The sequence below is a fragment of the Chroicocephalus ridibundus genome, chromosome 3 (genome assembly GCF_963924245.1).
Source record: "Chroicocephalus ridibundus chromosome 3, bChrRid1.1, whole genome shotgun sequence".
Lineage (NCBI taxonomy): Eukaryota > Metazoa > Chordata > Aves > Charadriiformes > Laridae > Chroicocephalus > Chroicocephalus ridibundus.
The window spans coordinates 127,029,942-127,046,421 of NC_086286.1; the positions used below are offsets into that span (position 1 = coordinate 127,029,942).

Consider the following 16,480-nt stretch of genomic DNA (forward strand, 5'->3'; position numbering starts at 1 on the left):
TTACACAAGTATTTCAGTACAAAGAATCTGAAAAATAACAGAGGATTTAAATGAGAGCCTCAGGAAATGAAGTTCCCAGCTTCTTTCGCAAATCTGTTGGAGTTAGGAACTTGCTAACTTTTCTAAATTTGACTAGGAGTCTCTATACGCATCTTTGCATACCAAAAATCTCCAGAAACCTGTCTGATAAGTGACGACAGCAGGAGAACAGCACTATGGAAAAATATGGTCGAGAAGCTTAAAGGCAAAAATGGAGCACAGGCGCTGCAGCGCTCAAGACTGGTCAACAGATAACGTTCCTCACAAAACCACAGAATAAAAAGGCACGTAACACCCTATGACAGATGCTTTCGTCAGAATCCAGCAACGCATCAGCAAAAGATTAGGATGTTATTTTAGGTCACCACCGCGTATCCTCTCCTGTCGTGCGTGGCAAGCACGCCGTCCGGCCAGGGAGCCGTTTGCAGGCTATTTTGAGATTTCTTAAGGAAAAGGTGAGTTAACTCGTACCACTCTACCGCGATCTCCAGGATAGAGCAGACAGCTTGAGGACAATACCGCTATATACTTGGCAACGACTGCTGATAAGGCTTCCAAACCGAGCCACCGCGGAGCAGAAGAGCTGGTGACATTCCCTGCTTTGGGAACCGGAGGACAACGGTGCCATCGGTGCCCTCCGCCTGCGGGCAGGCTGAAAACACAGGATTGGAGTTCAGCGGAGTCCTGGACCACGGCTCCGCAACACTACAACTCTAAAACAAACCCAAAAGAGCTAAACCAGAACCCTGGGTGACCCATAAACATGCTGTCACACAGAACTAAATGTCCTTTTTGTTTCCAAAACTCACTGGGAAGCAATACGTACATGAACGGGAGCGGGGGAAACATAAAAGGAAGAGAAGCAGCTTTGCATAGAAAACTAACCCCGGGTTCAGTCCCTGCTGTTCTAAGTTACCATTAGGAACGGGTCATTATTTAAGTTTACGGAGTAGCTGTGTTCCAAGTGTCACTAATAACACTGGTATTAAAGAGAATTAGGGGGCGGAAGATCTTCTGTTTTCAATCACAGAAAAGACAGAAATCCTTTTAATTATGACCATGCCAATCCACATCTTTCTAAAGCAGCTAATTACATGTCAGGAGGACACCCAGTCATTCAAAAGAACTGCCATCGCTTTTACTGCCATACTCTTCTGCATTTATCCTACCCATCCCAATTACCCCGGGCTGCAGTTTGAAAGGATTTAGCAGAAGTGTGCTGGGTGTTTTGATCAGCAGAATACACCCGCTTCCATTGAACAGGGGAGGGGAAGAGAGGGAATAAATGGCAGAGAGAGGCTCTGCCAAGCCATCTGAGAGAGAGATGCACTGTACATACAGAAACATCAAAGGCCCATTACGCGGTTCACTCCAGTTCAACGGTTTTAGCTCACTCGCGCTTCAAGCTGTTGGCCAGAGCACTCCAAAGCTTACTGGGAAGAACGGGGAAAGAGCACCACACTGCAGCAATCAAACCAATTAGTTGGTTTTCTTCATCAGCCCGATTAAAAGGGGCATTTAAAATATTTTAATTTTTTTAAATATTTAAAATCCCCACACCCCAAATGGCAAATCCTTTTTCCATCTCCGTGACACAAGCCGTCAATAGTATCGCCTGGATCCCACACTGATAAGCCCGTCGCGGGCATCACAGAGCGGATCTCGGGATCTCGAAAGAGCAAAACGTATTTGTTTACTTCTTCCAGCAAGCTCAAGCTAAAGTACGATAGGGATTTTCATAAAGAGAGTGCGACAGAAGGACCTTCTAACAAAACCAGAGAGCAGCTTGTACTGATCGTTGTAATTGCACCGACACCGTCTTAGCTACAGCACCACCCCCTTTCAATGGACGCCTACGCGAAAACAGGCACGAACAAACAATTCTAGGCTATTTTTAAGTACCAAAACCTAAGGCCGAGGTTAGCAATGAACAACTCTTCAGACGTTTTTCTCCCCACATCTGTTTCACTGGTGCTACTGAGATTGCCTGCGTTTCTTTAACTTTATTTATATTTGTTGGACAAAAACCAACCTCAAAATGCTGCCATCTTACTGACAGTCCTCAAACCGACCAAGTCCACTTTTCTAGTTATAACGCATCTCTCACAAAGGAGAAAAATAATTTTTGTGTATTTTGAATTCTAATTTATAGCTGCCATCTCTAGAATGCCTCTTTTTTTTCATTAACGTGCAACATCTTTAGTCGGACAGTTTAAACCCCATAAACTAGACAACAGTAATAGACGCTAAAATGAAGGTTTTACAGCTATGCTTTTCAGCTTGCCAAATACCTGCTGGCCGATAACTGATTCAATATCCTGAGTAAATATCCCAGCTACAAAAAAGCCCAAGGGGGAATGTTTTATTTTGAAATGTCTCCGCAACTCTTCTCGGGAACCGCGAGGTACCTTTGGGTCAGGCCAACAACTTTCCCTTCCAAGAAATCACAGTGAAAACGCCTGACTCCACAAAACTCGGTTAAATTAGCCGGGACCACGATACAACCCTGACTACTGCTATTAACACACACACACACACACACACACACACACACACACACACACACACACACACACAAACCTTCAGCTGTCTAATAAGAACGAACACGTTAGGTCACTGGCAGATAACACAGTTTTCAAGACCAATCCTGCCAACGAAAATTCCTGCCAAATGATAAAAGCTACACCAAACTCAAGATTATTGCCTGCAAGCTTAAGACTTTGATCAAAATAATATTATCAAGTTGAAGGAGTTCAAAGAGTGCAAGAGCTACTTGGGTGGGAAGCCGTGTCTAAAATAAAAGCAAAGTTTATTTTGACCAAAAAACCTCTCGAATTTGCTGGTAATTATCCAATGAACTTGAAAGAACTTAATAAACACTGGGGAATGAGGGCTGCACAATGATGTAGCTGGGTGGGAGGAGGAACATAAACCTTCTGCTAAGAAAATTATTATCTGAAAGAAGAGAATTCCAGCGATAAAGGGGGAAAACAAATCTTCTAATAAACACGCAGAGCTCTCAGTACTACAGGCAAAATCTCACGCTGAATCTCAGTAATTTGCAGAGAAAGGTGTGAATCCAGCTTTGCATTTGATTTAAGATTACACACAGGGAAACAACACCCTGCATTAAGTGCTTTAGGGGCAGCAATCTGGAGTTTTGAAAACTCTTATACTAATTTGTCTGGTTTTACCTATATTAAAAATGAAGAGCTGTTTCCTTACGAAATGCAGTTACAACTACCACGTGTCTCAGCGACTCAAACTGCTCTGGGGGAAGGCCAGAACGGTGCTTTCATTTTACTTCTTTACAAGCAGCATCTCATTGTGAAGGCAAATTTTTATACCACATCGGGAAACTCAAAACCTTGGTGACCTCCTCTCCATGTTCTTACACACCTTGAAGGCAGAAATTAACACTTGGGAGTCCAACTGACCCCATGCCAGCCCATGTTGACAGACACCATGGCAATTTCTCTTTAAAATAACATCCAAATCAGACCTAAAGTCTGCCTAGTGAAGGATGGGGATTTTTTTCCTAGCAGTGGCCGAGAACAAACTTTCTTAAGGAAAGAAAAGGAGGATCCAAGCGACCATAACGTGACTCTTTCCCAGTCATACCCTTTCAGTTTCTGACGATCACCAATTACTGACTTACTGAACCATAAATTTCTAGCTTATCACAGCAGTCACCAGTGAGTTGAAGTTAACTACAGTTTTTCCTCTAATACGTCCAGCTATGTGAAATTTTTCGCCTGCACTCACAGCAGCAAGACAACGATAAACCCTCACAAACGAAGGCAAAAACTGATCTACAGCACAAATGAAAACATGGAAAACTTACCAGATTGATGTTAGGCAATGAAACAAACAGAATAATTCGAATATCCCTGAAGAACTGTGTAAACAGAGCAAATAATTAATTAAAGTTATTACTTATGGCTTGATTGGAACCTGGAGCCAGACCCTGCAAATAAAGTTCCCCTCTATTAGGAGAATTGGAAAGACAACTTTTTATGAATAACAAAACAGAAAAAAAAAAGCCAACAACAAATTAAGAGAATTTCTTTAAACAAGTCAAAATGTATAGATCAGAACTAGGAAACGCCTCAACCTGAGCAGGTCGGTACAGAATTATGGAATAACTTAGGTCAGAAGAGACCTCTGGAGGTCTTGTATCCACCCTCTACCTTGTTCCAGTTGAGTTTTAAATATCCCCAAGGATGGAGTTTCCACTGCCTTTCTGAGCCACTGTTCTACCACTCTGAGTATGAAAATAGTTCTCTTTATATTCATCTGGGATTTTCTTTAATACAACTTGAGCCCGCTGTCCCTCACCTTTCTGCTATACACTTCTGAGAAGAGCCTGGCTCTGTCTTCTCTAAACCCACCCATTAAGACAGCTGAAGAACAAAGTGTAAGACGCCCCCAGAGCCAGTCTGAAAAGACCCAGCTCTCGCTGACTCTCACCGCGTGACGTGTGCTCCAACCCTCTCATCTCAGCACCCTACGATGGACCCGCTCCTGCCCACACCGCATGCAGTGCTCCAGACACGGTCCCACAGGTGATGAACAGACAGGACTAATCGTTTGCCTTGACCTGCTGAAGGCTCTTCCTAACGAGATTCCTTAATGACTGCAAGGGTGCACTGCTGACTCACGACTGAATTGTTCACATCCAACGCATGAGTAATGGGATTACACTATAACAATAAGCGTATTTATGGAGTATTTAGAAGACATCTCTATAATGCTAGAGCATCAACGGATAGCATGTCTACTCATTGCTATGTTGACGTTTTTATAATCTCAAAACGCTTTTGCAAACATCTGGATCTCATACTTCCAGTAAAAGGTGGGGGAATTTAGAAAAACCAAAGGCAACAAAAAAATCCAAATTACCCAAAAAAGAAGTGGAGGTAGAAATTGTTCTTTTAAGAAGACGGTAAGAGACAACAACTCAAGTATAAGGACTTATGAGTGACAAAATAACAGCCAGAACTTACTCTACAAAGTTAAAAGCAATCTGTGTCCACCACAGATGAGGAGCATCTTAAATAACTTCTCTATTCACAGAACAAAAAGGTAGATCCAGTCTGCCACCAGATCCACTTCAAGGGAGCCCATACAAGAACCAATTGCAGTAATTCCAGGTTGGCTACAACAAACTGCAACTGAATTGCAATGCTACAAAAATTAATTTTCAAGAAAATCCAGAGACAGAAAGACAACGACAACTCCCATATTGCGTAAAACACCCTGGAACGAAGGCTAAATTCCAGGACACACTCTCCACCAATTCTTCCACTTACTCTAGATCACGTACGCTTCTCTTGGTATCATCACACCAGCGCCTGTTCCATTTTCGCTAATTCATGTGAAACCAAAAAGTTAATAGCCAGCTGCAAACTGTTCATTATGAACTTTCAGAATGAAGGAAACAGGCTGCCGAGAGCATCCTGATAACAGCTGAAGTCTTTACTTTTCCCTCGTACCTCTCAATGGTCAAAGAATGCCAAGAGAGACACGGGCAACCCAAAAAACTGACACCATGGAACTAAGCGTCTGATTTCCCAGTTAAGTCATTTGTTAAATATTTTCTCTGGTGAGAAGATGATGTGGGAAAGCAGAAAACTGGTGTCTACCAGGAAGCTACAGACAAGGAGGACCTGCCCATCTCCAGTTGTTCACAAGGGGTTTAACCGTTTAACCTTCAGACAGGATGCTGGTGCATGATGAGACCAGCAGCTACCTGACAGCAACAAACAGAATTAACGCCAGATTATTCTACATTAGATGGTACAGACATACAATTTTAGTGGCGTTACTTTGATCCTGCATCACGTGAACCTATAATCAGGATACAGAAGTTCTACAACTATTTTTATTCTTCCCTATTGCTTTAAAAAAGGCGACACTTGAAACAATGACTTTTTTTTTTCTTTAAGATGGTATAGTAAGCAATATTTCTTTTAAAATTGCAGCTGTCCAACAGTTTGAGTCTGTTCTTTTTAAAATGAAACAGCCAGAACAAATGGTGGTGGCAATCCCAACGTAAAGAGGCCATCGATTATTAAAATCTCCTTACTATAAATCGTGGATGTTGCCTGTCAGCTTGGTGTGTGACTGTAGTATGAATAAGCAGGTAAAATTCCACTAAGGCTATAGTTTGCTCGATCATTCTGCTGTGCAAAAATAGAAATAAAAGCTCTCCCCGTCCTTTCACCCCTTAGTACCAAAACATTCATACACACATTAAGAAAAAAACTGCAATGGTCACGGATCCAATTCCTTTCGTTCCTGAGTCTGCCCTGATGCTACTTATGAATTTGCCTACTCAAGAAATGCGATAAAACAGAAAAAAAGGCGGCTTCATTCTGCTTCAGTGATCTGTATCTAAGGAAAGCACATAAATTTTCCAATGAAATCCATAAATGAAAGACGAGGCCAAGCCCTACCTATATATCTTCAAAGTTACAGAGACAAAGAGGTGCCAACTCTGTGCCCTCTGAAAGCACAAAATCTCCTCCGCACTTACCTAAGCAATTTTCCCAAGATGTAAAGATGGTCTAGTTAGCCTACGCCTTTGAAGGGGTTTAGGCGGGCTAAAAACTTGCTGCGGAGCCACATTTTAGGAGTTCACACTGCTACCTGATAGCTAGGCGCAGGGAAGGGACGAGAACAAGCCAAGTAACAGCAGCTTCCCTTCATTCCCTCCGCCTTTGGAAGCGGAGGGGAGAAAAGGGAAACCCATCCTTCAGATTGAGCCGGTTTCCCCTTTTGAAGCTATTCCCACACAAACGGGGAAGAGAAAAAAATGGAATGTTGAGGAAACACTATGCAAATTTTTATACCGCTCTATACAAAAATTTACATAGGTTTTTAATTTTTATTTTTAATGTAACACAGTCCTGCCCGTCTCTAACACTTCCCGTGCTGTTTCCATCGAAATGTTTCCTCTTACCGGCAGCAACATATCATTTTATCAGGATGCCAGGAGATCATTTCCACACAATGCCAGCAGATGTAATTTTCTTAGATGCACACACAGTTCATCATTTAGATACTAGATGACAAGGTGATCGCAGGGTGACTCTGTAATGCAAGTTTGCCGTTTGGTATTTTGAATTCTCAAATGATAAAAAAAAGACTTATCAAATATAAATATCTTTAAGAAAAAAGTAACAAAAGTGCTACATATGATCAAGGAAAACAATTCCATTAGTTTCTGCTACTTAAAGTAGGTTTGCTTTACAAATATTACCACATCCATTATCAGTATGGCTTCCAATTATTAATTAAATTGCTCGTAGCAGTATAGCTTTCTCACATCTTAACAAGGACAGAGTAAAGAGAACACAAAACATTCACACCCCGTTTCTCAGGTAAGAGATCCTCCTGCCTTTAAACAAACACAAAAGTTCGTTATTTAGGAGAATATTTACGCTATGATGATTATCTAGCAAAGGTCAGCTGCAAAAGTTCTCCAATAACCTTTCGGGCTAGTCAGGACGTAGGCATGAGTTACACGGATGTGTAAAAATCCACTCACCCATTTTATGACCTTAATAACCTTCCTGGAAAACATTGCTTTTGGAAGTGGCAAAGTGGGGAGGGGAGTAGGGTGGGGACAGAAAAGGCGAGAGGGAGAATAAGAGGTGAAACCGTTAGTGACAGATCAATAGAGTCTAGACCTCTCCTGAGCAGGCACTGCTAGCCATGCCAAGTAATGAATAGTGGTTTTTGAGAAGCGGACTGTTGTCCATTAGACATTCAGCTCATTTTTCATATGATCCCAGGCTGGGCTTCACTCATGGTCCCAGAGGCAGAAGGCAGTACTTATCCACTAAGCCACGCAGCTCGTGAGAGTAGAGGATGTCTGTGTTGAATATGTGAACATCAACCGAAATATGTGAATGTGTTTCCAATGGACATTCTCAGCACAGCACCCAAAAGTATATCAAGTCACTGTATGACCAGTGAGGCACGGCTTATTGCAGCTGGAAATCATTTATTCCCATGCTGAAGTGGGGTTTCTAGTGTTCTTTTTACTCTCTGTTGATACTCCCGATCTGGTGTCCATCGACCCTGTGCCACTACCTCAGCTTGCATCCTTTCAGTCTTAGAGAAGGAAAAGCGTACAGACTAGTTGGGGTTTTTTTTAACACGATCTCTAAGGGTATCCAAGATTTTAAGTGTAGCCTAAGACTTGTAATTGAGGGCTGTCTAAAATACCTGGAAGCACTTTGAATGCTAAGACAGAGCAGCAAGATTTGTCTAGCCACTGGGGCTGGGAGAGGGAGGTTGGTTGGTTGATTGATTATTTATTGGGAATTAATACTGAGAGAGTATATGCAAAGGCTGAGGGCACCATGCCATCTTCACAGAACAAGACCCTAACAGCTAACTGACGTACAAGAAACTGCAAAGTTATACTGTAAGAACACATATTAAGGACCGAGGAAAGTCTGCTAAGGTGCTACGTCTAAAACTAAGTTACTTCTTGCTTTGACCCTCCCCTTTCTTTGTATCAGTCGTCGTCTAGAGCCTCTGTCTTGATCTCGTTGGCTCCTTGCCGGGCCAATGCCAAGATGGTGTGGTTTACCGCTGCCATTTCCACGGCTAATGAAATGGGGTCTTGATGGTCACTATGGCTAGTGCTGTCATCCTGCGCATGCGGAAGGGAGAAGAGAGAAGCATCGTTACTCCAGAAGTAGAAAACCAGCGGATAAAATTAGTGTGTTAAAGTAACGGACTAAGGGCAGCAAATCGCATGTTCATTACAGGGGTAGAAAGTGAAAGGAATTTACAAAATTGGTTTAGGACTGATTTCCCTCACTGTGCAGACAAAGGTAAACAGGCCACGGAGTGGCGTACCCAATTTGTCGAGAGAGGAATTTGAAGGGGGTGGGGGGGTATTTTGAGGAAAATATTAAATTATAAAGATAAAAGCGATACGCAAGGTATGTCAGAAAACCAAACTAAGCCAGGAATCAATATGCCCTGCATAAATTCATGCTTAGATTTTGAACACACAGTTCCAGCCACCCCATAAAGAACTAGAAAAGGTAGAGCGAACAGCAACCCGGGGAGGAGAGGCACGGGGCGGCTTCCTTACGAGGAGAGGCTAAATAGAGTCTGGTTCTTCAGTTTGGAAAAGAAATGGCTGATGGTTGATATGGTAAATGTTTATTACAAATAATCAGTAAATCGAGAACAACTGTTCGTGGCTTCTCGTGATCTAATAGGCAAGGGCCCTCACAGGAATGATAACATATTCCAAAGCAGCAACATGAAGCACTGCTTTGCTTATCGCAGTTCAATTGTACTGATTTTTAGATCGGACAAAAGAAAAAATGGCTTTAAAGGGGGAGTGTGGTGGTCGTTAGACAAATTCAGGGAAAATTGGTCTCCCAGGAACTATCATAAATGAAAGCGGATACAGTGCCCGGCTCAGGAAACCTCTCAAAACTGCTAACTTCAAAAAGCTGGAGGCTACTGTAATAAAAACATTCTATAATTGTCCTGTTCTTTAAAAATACTTTTCCCTTAAATACTACTATTGACCTCACTCAGAAATAGGATACAGACCCGGACTAACCCTTCGTCTGAGAGCCAGTGTCCTGCGAAGACAGTGAATTCAGGCAGGTGTAGGGAGAAAGACGCTGGAAACCTCCCAGACTGTTACGAAAATCAGCACGACGACTTCATTTCAGGGGGCTGGAATTACCATCATTCAAATACCCAGGTGAACACGCTGCCAGGCTCTCCAGCCCACTGAACCGCACGCCCTAGATCGCTTGGTGTCTATCTTCTAAAGGCTCTCAGCTGTAAGAGGACCACTGTGCTGACGGCTGTGACGGTTGGCAACCAAAACTGATACAGAGAAACTTCTAAAATCAATATACGGCCAGGGCTGCCTTCTCCAGGTGCCTAACGGCCACACGACGGCAGACCCAGGAGTCTGACAATTCTAGCAGAAATTTTACAGCGAGCTGTGCATGTTTATCAGTCAGCATCAGAAATAGGGCCTGGTTTTAAATGAGAGGAAGGAGAAACCAGCAATATTCCCTAAACATCTAAATATCCCATCTGTCAAATAAATTCTTCTGGGACATTGGGCAAAATCACGGCGTTTTCCCCCTCTTTAAAACGGGGTACTAAGAGTTACCACACTGTGATCTTGCGATTTTTTACGATTTTAATTTTTTTAATTTACAGAAAGGAAATGATAAACATTTATCAATCTTCCAACAGCCTTTCAGTGATGAACTTGCGAAATTTAGGATTTTAAAAATGTGTATCACGCATTTTTAAATTAAACTGACAGGTGGCAAATGCTGAGGGGAACAGAAAAGCCAGGATCTGGTAAAATTCTGAGGTTGTTTAAAGGAACGCATTCACTTACAACAAACCTAGGGCAAACACTGTGATGTGCACACACTCTAAGGTCCTCTCAGTACTTTTTGAGCACAGTAAAATTTACAAAGTTCTGATTTGTGGAGATTTAGTCACTTCATTAGTACTTGGATGAACTTTGTGTTTTAAAGTTTACTGGAGCTTAAGTGTCACTGTGGAAAACAGAATTTATGGTTTTAACAGCTAAGGGATGTTAAATGGTCATCAGGAGAGCTTGCCATTTAATCCGCTTCGCTGCTAATGCCTAATTACACTTCGTCGAGGAGCCCAGCTAGGTTACTGAGAAATGTAATTTTTAAGGACTCTAAACAAGGATCTTGAAATTTTAATAACCGATTCATTTCTCTTTTCAAAGTATTTTGGACAACCCACAGAAGAAAAACATAGTTTGGGAGCCTACATAAGACTTCATCTCAGTATTCAGGTCCTGTATCTGCCTGACAAGGAATTATCTGTGCTCGGCAGCAGTTTCAAAACATTTTATAACAGTCACAGAGCAGCCTCTCATCATCTAGGGCTAGCAAAGTTGGTTCCACCAAATCTGCTGGTGATGACCTATAAAAAGGGCCTTAATGCCCGTCAGAAGCGGAGCGGCTGGGAATGCCTCTGCCAGATATCTGTCGTACTGGGCCGCAGCCAAGTCTGCTGGGGACTCATTCCAGGACACTCCACCAGCAGCTTTTGTAGAGGGAGACCTACCTACTTCTCCCAAACGAGTCAATTAAAAGCGATCTGCCCACCCCAGCTGTTTGGGTGTAGCGCAGAGCACAGCTCATATCAAACCCAGAACCAAGTGAGTGAACCGTTTCAAGTCCACTGGCGCCAAGCACACACAGCCCTGGGCTGGGGGTGGGGGGGGGGGTTGGCCAACACTGACACCTGAAGGAAAATTGGGAAGGGGATGCAATACCTGTCAGGAAGGTGTGTGAAGGAAGGGTCACCAACTTTAGGGTAGGTGAGGGCTCAGAGTGCGGGAAGGGGTATTCTTTTGCTAGAGAATTTAAAAAAGAAGTTGCTGTCAAGGGTTAAAAATAACCAAGGAAAATAGAGAATAGGCAAGAGTTAAAATGCAAAAAGAAAAAAAAAAAAAAAGACAGATAATATGTAAACAATCCAAATAGTGGCACATAGTTTCAGAACAATACGGAAAAGGTACGGGGAGGGCCAAATAAATGTCAGACTTTGATTTAATCAAATCCTTTCCCCCCCACCCTTCACCCTTTGTCTGTCAGTGTCTTAGGGACGGATCCTGAGACGCTCCTGAAAGGTGCTCCCCCAGGCAAACAGAGGGAGCTCAGCACCTTACAGGAGGGTGCTCAGCATCTTGCTGGGCAAGTTTGGCAAAAGGGATTATAAAGTGTAGTGGGCAGGGGCTCGCCGCTGCACTTGTCTGGGCGCCAGATAAGCAACGCGCAGCAGCGGCGGCGCAGGCTATAACGGAGACATTTCTCGCAGAAAGAAGTAATAGGTGCAAGAGGAACACACATGCCTAGTTTTGCAGGGAAGCATGTTGGTGCCTGACAAATAGGAGCAACTGTTAAAGACCTGTACGTCCTTTCTGGAGGGTGGATAACTAGGACGGTGCCAGGGGTAAGGAGAGCGCAAGTTATGCATGGTGCACTGGGTGAGTTAACACTCTCCTAACATTTTTCATACATTGCGTGTGGCGTGAATGGTGTAACTTGCTTGTTTGGAGCAGATCCTCCTGTCTTCTTCTACCTTCTCTGCTTCTCTGCCTCCCTCTGAACATCTTCCCTCCTCCTCCCCATTGCGTACTTGCCAAGTGTCCTGTTGTATGACAATAAATCCATGTGGGTGAACGCTGGTTGCTCAACACATTCAAAGAGGGGAGCTGGGCTCTTCCCCTTTCCCCATTACAATTACATAAAAGCAAGAGGAAAACAAGAGACATCCGACTTGCGAGAGGCAGAGGGTTCTCTTCACGTGTCGCGAGAACTCTCCCTGCTGGGGCCACACGGCTCAGCCCCGACGCTTACCTGCTCCGAGTAGTCATTGCCATCAACGTCGTCACTGTTGGAATGACCTCCCGGACTCTGTACATCTATTCCATGGCTCTCCAGGATTGCTGCTTCTTCGAAAAAAGCAAATGGATCCCTAATTTATCTGATGCATTAGAGTAATTAAAAGTAACTATTTTTTTTTTCCCCCAACAAGTTAGAATAATTTGAAGAACAGAGTTAGTTCTTAGCCTCTTCCTCTCCATTCTCCAGTATCTGGGAAGGTAGCACAGGTACAGACACTGGTTTGCCTGAAATCCTTCCCTGCCGACTAACAGGTTTGTTTGTGAGGAAGAATCCTTATTTTCCAGCCAGTCCTATTAGAAATTATCTTATTTTCTAATGCACTGGAGTGGCAAAGGCATTCCCTGTGGATCTTCCCACACAGTTTGGACTGGCAGGACTTGAGGGGGGCAGGGAATGTCTGAAAATAGATGGAGGAATTTTTTAAAGCATTTAAGGGATTTAAAAACACACATATCTTCATCTTCCAGTAGGATCCATTTGTTCTTTTTAATGTCCTTCCAACATTACAGCTGTAACTCCACCCACCTTGGACTGACTTTACTTCGTTCCCCCCACCCTTCAACAGGTTTCATTTTTTAAAAAAATAAAACTAGGTTAAATTTCAATAACACGCCAAAGGCTGTAAAAAGAAATGTTTTTCTTATTCACAAATGTGGCAAAAAGCAGCAGTCAGCAAAAGGGCATGATACTTGACATTTGCACAAATACCGGTTAACAAGCAGGTACGGATCTCTGTTCGCCTATATATTGCAAACGTAATCCCGCGTAGGACGCGGAAGTAAACGTGTAAAATTCTGCATGTACTGCAGAAGTTTGTTGAGTCCTGGCCGCTAATGCAAGCTCATTCTCATTAGAACGTCTTCTGTTTATTCTTATTAGAAGGTCTACGCCTTCCAAGTTCAGAGCCACTTCTAATTTCCTTACGATCAGCTACTCAAGCAAAGAACCTGCTGGGCTGACTCTGAAGTGACTTCTGTTTTATCCCGATCATCAAGAAAAATTATTCCTTCGTTCCAGCCGCTTGTCACTGTGAAACCCCTCAGAAAGCACTAAGGACCAAAGCCGTAACCGGAGCTAGCGCTTGTCTTGCGGAACCTTTGGTCCTAGTGGCTGTGTCTGAGATGCAAAACAACTCCTGTGGGCTCTGGGATCCCCGGGCGGGGGCTCAGGGATGGCAGTAAAAAAGACACCCCGGGTTTTGGCTGAAAAAACAGGCACGTTTCAGTGGAACACAGCCACAAGGAAACTTACAACCAGATAAAAGCTCTTCACAACGGCCACTTCTCATTTAAACAGTATGCTGAGGTTGGGAACGGGCAATCGTCTCAGATTCCCTTATTTCCAATGCAGATATTTTGAGGTTTTATTTTCGATTTTATTTTGGATACTCAAAGGAGCCCGAGCATAGGGAAATACGATCCTCCTGCCGCCAACAGAACTCTCACTTTGGTTTTAAAAACTGATCTTCCAGTAAAATTTCCTAACTGCATCATTTTTCCTGCATCGATGATGGAATTTCATCAATTAAATTCTACCCGTATTTTAGGAAAAATCTAGAACAGCAAGAGACAAATTTTAAAACCTGCTCCACATTTCTATTAAGAACGTCAGAACCTCTAGTATTTTGATTAATACAATCTTACGTATTTTCCATCTCTCCGCAGCAAGTGTACGAGCTAACCCTTGGACGCGGGCTCTCTGATACATTACCGATATTGGCTCTTCTCTTGATTTCCTTTCTTCTGTTGGCAAACCAATTGTACACTTTAAGGGAGGTGACTCGCTCCAAATCCGATAACTTTTTTCCTATGAAAGTAAAAGAGAAAAAAAATAAATACAGCATTGTTACTCGCCGGGGCCCAGAGGTAGGCACAAGACCTTCACACGTGATAAACCCCTGAAATATTGACAGCACTGAAAAGTTACTATAACTGAGAATAAAGTGAATTTCATGCGAATCAAAGTACTGCGCCCAGATGCTATGGTAATAAATGCCAAATATCTCTCTAAAAACAAAGTAGCCTTTCTTCTTTTTTAAAAATCCGAAGTAGAGGAATTTCTTTGCAGCTTCAATCAACCAAAACCAGAGCCGTGGGAGAATAGAGGGCTGCTTTTCTAGTTCAGGCACAAAACTGAGATTCAAAAAAAACCCTCAAATTCAATTCGCAGCCCTGCCACAAATCGCATACCCTTGGGCTAGCTCTCTTACTATGGGCCGTGGGGATACAGTTCAATGACGTCTTTTCTTCCGCAGCAAAATGAATGAAGACATTTTGTGCCGTCCCCTCCAACCCGCTTCCCTTCCTCTCCACCGCCAGCTGCGACGGTGCTCCCGCCACACTACTCACACCCTCTCGGTAATGCCAGGACACTTGTGATCTTTTGGGAGAAGGGGTGGGATGCTGGAAACCACATCACTGCATTTTTACACTTAAACCAACAAATAAAATCCCAACAGCCACCGGCCAGCTAGAGGAGACAATCCCTTCTCCTGATCACCTCCGTAAAAGAGGGGAGACTGGAGGGATTCAGCACGTCAGGGACGGCGTGGAAACCTCTTCAGCTGGCCTTGACCCTGTTCAGTGGAGCTGCATCCTCAGTCCTCTGCAGGTTACAAGGGGATGTTTCTCAAAGTTTATTTATTTAACATACAAAACATCCATGTAATTGCAGGAATCTGCAAATTTAAGTAAGGAGAGACGAGACAAGGGAAAGAAAGAAAATCTGGAGATAGCTAGCTACGCCGTTTCCTAATGCTTTGCATCAGCACCACTCACAATATTTTACGGACCCTGAGATATGGTGTTTAAGGAGTTTGTTCAAAGTTGCTACACCAACCAGCAGCACAGACAGGAATAAGATCCGAACCTCCTCGGTGATCTACGCGCTAGATCATTCTGCTTCCACAACGAAAAGACAAGAGGCAACACATAAAAGTTGCAACAAGGGAAATTTTTACTAGGTATTAAGAAAAAAGTACTTTGCCATGAGAGTGTTCAACAGCGGCCGAGGGGTGGGGAAACCTCTGCTTTCAGAGATATTCAACATGGAACGAGGTAAAGCCCTGAACAACCTAATCTAAGCTGGTCCTGCCCGACCAGATGATCTCCAGAGGTCACTTCCAGCATGAACCGCTCTATGATTCTGTGCTATCCCGTGTGCCGACGTTCAGGAGTCAGGCCTTAGCTTTCTTTGGCATTAATTTTTATTCCGGTTACATAAATATACCTAAATATATCCAAAATACAAGTTCTGAAAACTCTGTAAATGTTTGGTTAGCAAAACTAAGCAAAGGCAGGCGCGTCCACTAACACTGCACTGAATATTCACGCTTCTCTCCCAAGGATGACTTCTCCAGGAACAGAGAAAATGCCCCTTGTTGACCCAAGTACAAGATCCTCTGTTAATACACAGACTCTAGTGCGAGACCCCTGTCGCGTAAAGAAAACTGAAGGACAGAAAAGCTGTGCTCCCTCCTCCTCTGAGGACCTCCAGCAATCTCCAGCAAGTCTTAGTCTGCGAACCAAAGATTTCCCATCTGTAAAAAGGAACCAGCAAAACACACTTTTATGGAGTGTAATAAAATTTTGGCATCAGCACTGAGTGCTTGTATAAGTACTTTGAAATAACTGAACGTAAAGAATGAAAACCTTGCAGACGTGTTTATTTTCTTCGCAAGGCCATTTACAAAGCTGCAAAAATGAAGTGTTCAGATGCACAACTTGTACTCCGTATCTCACACGGTGGGAGTTCAAGTTGCAGACATCGGCACTGAGGTTTGAAAACGGCATTGACTTCGTGTTCATCCAAGTATGGCAGCCCTGCACAACACGAGTTATAGAATGCTCAAGAAGAAACCTACGACTAGGTGAGAGCACTACACTTGTTAGCAATAGGCGTAAAATGACATCTGCTGAATTTAGCAGGAGGTGTTGAAATGTAATCGCAGTCGCCTTTGGAAAGGACCCCGTGATCAG

At 43.2% G+C, this 16,480-nt stretch overlaps 1 protein-coding gene across 16 annotated transcripts in view; it reads right to left on the reverse strand.

Annotated features, from left to right (window-relative positions):
• Window positions 1-5,279: 5,279 nt before the first annotated feature.
• The window catches only part of HMBOX1 (homeobox containing 1), a 117,031-nt gene continuing 105,830 nt past the window's right edge, over window positions 5,280-16,480 (reverse strand). For 5 of the 16 annotated variants that reach the window (XM_063330712.1, XM_063330705.1, XM_063330706.1 and 2 more), the window contains 4 exons: window positions 14,214-14,309; window positions 12,456-12,550; window positions 12,115-12,246; window positions 5,280-8,707 (listed from right to left, as the gene is read on the reverse strand). In XM_063330712.1, the coding sequence (XP_063186782.1) occupies window positions 8,570-8,707; window positions 12,115-12,246; window positions 12,456-12,550; window positions 14,214-14,309 (461 nt within the window). In that variant the 3' untranslated portion in view covers window positions 5,280-8,569. Of the gene's footprint in view, window positions 8,708-11,368; window positions 11,450-12,114; window positions 12,247-12,455; window positions 12,551-14,213; window positions 14,310-16,480 lie in introns of all 16 variants that reach the window. The other 11 variants (XM_063330718.1, XM_063330716.1, XM_063330709.1 and 8 more) reach the window with 11 other exon arrangements.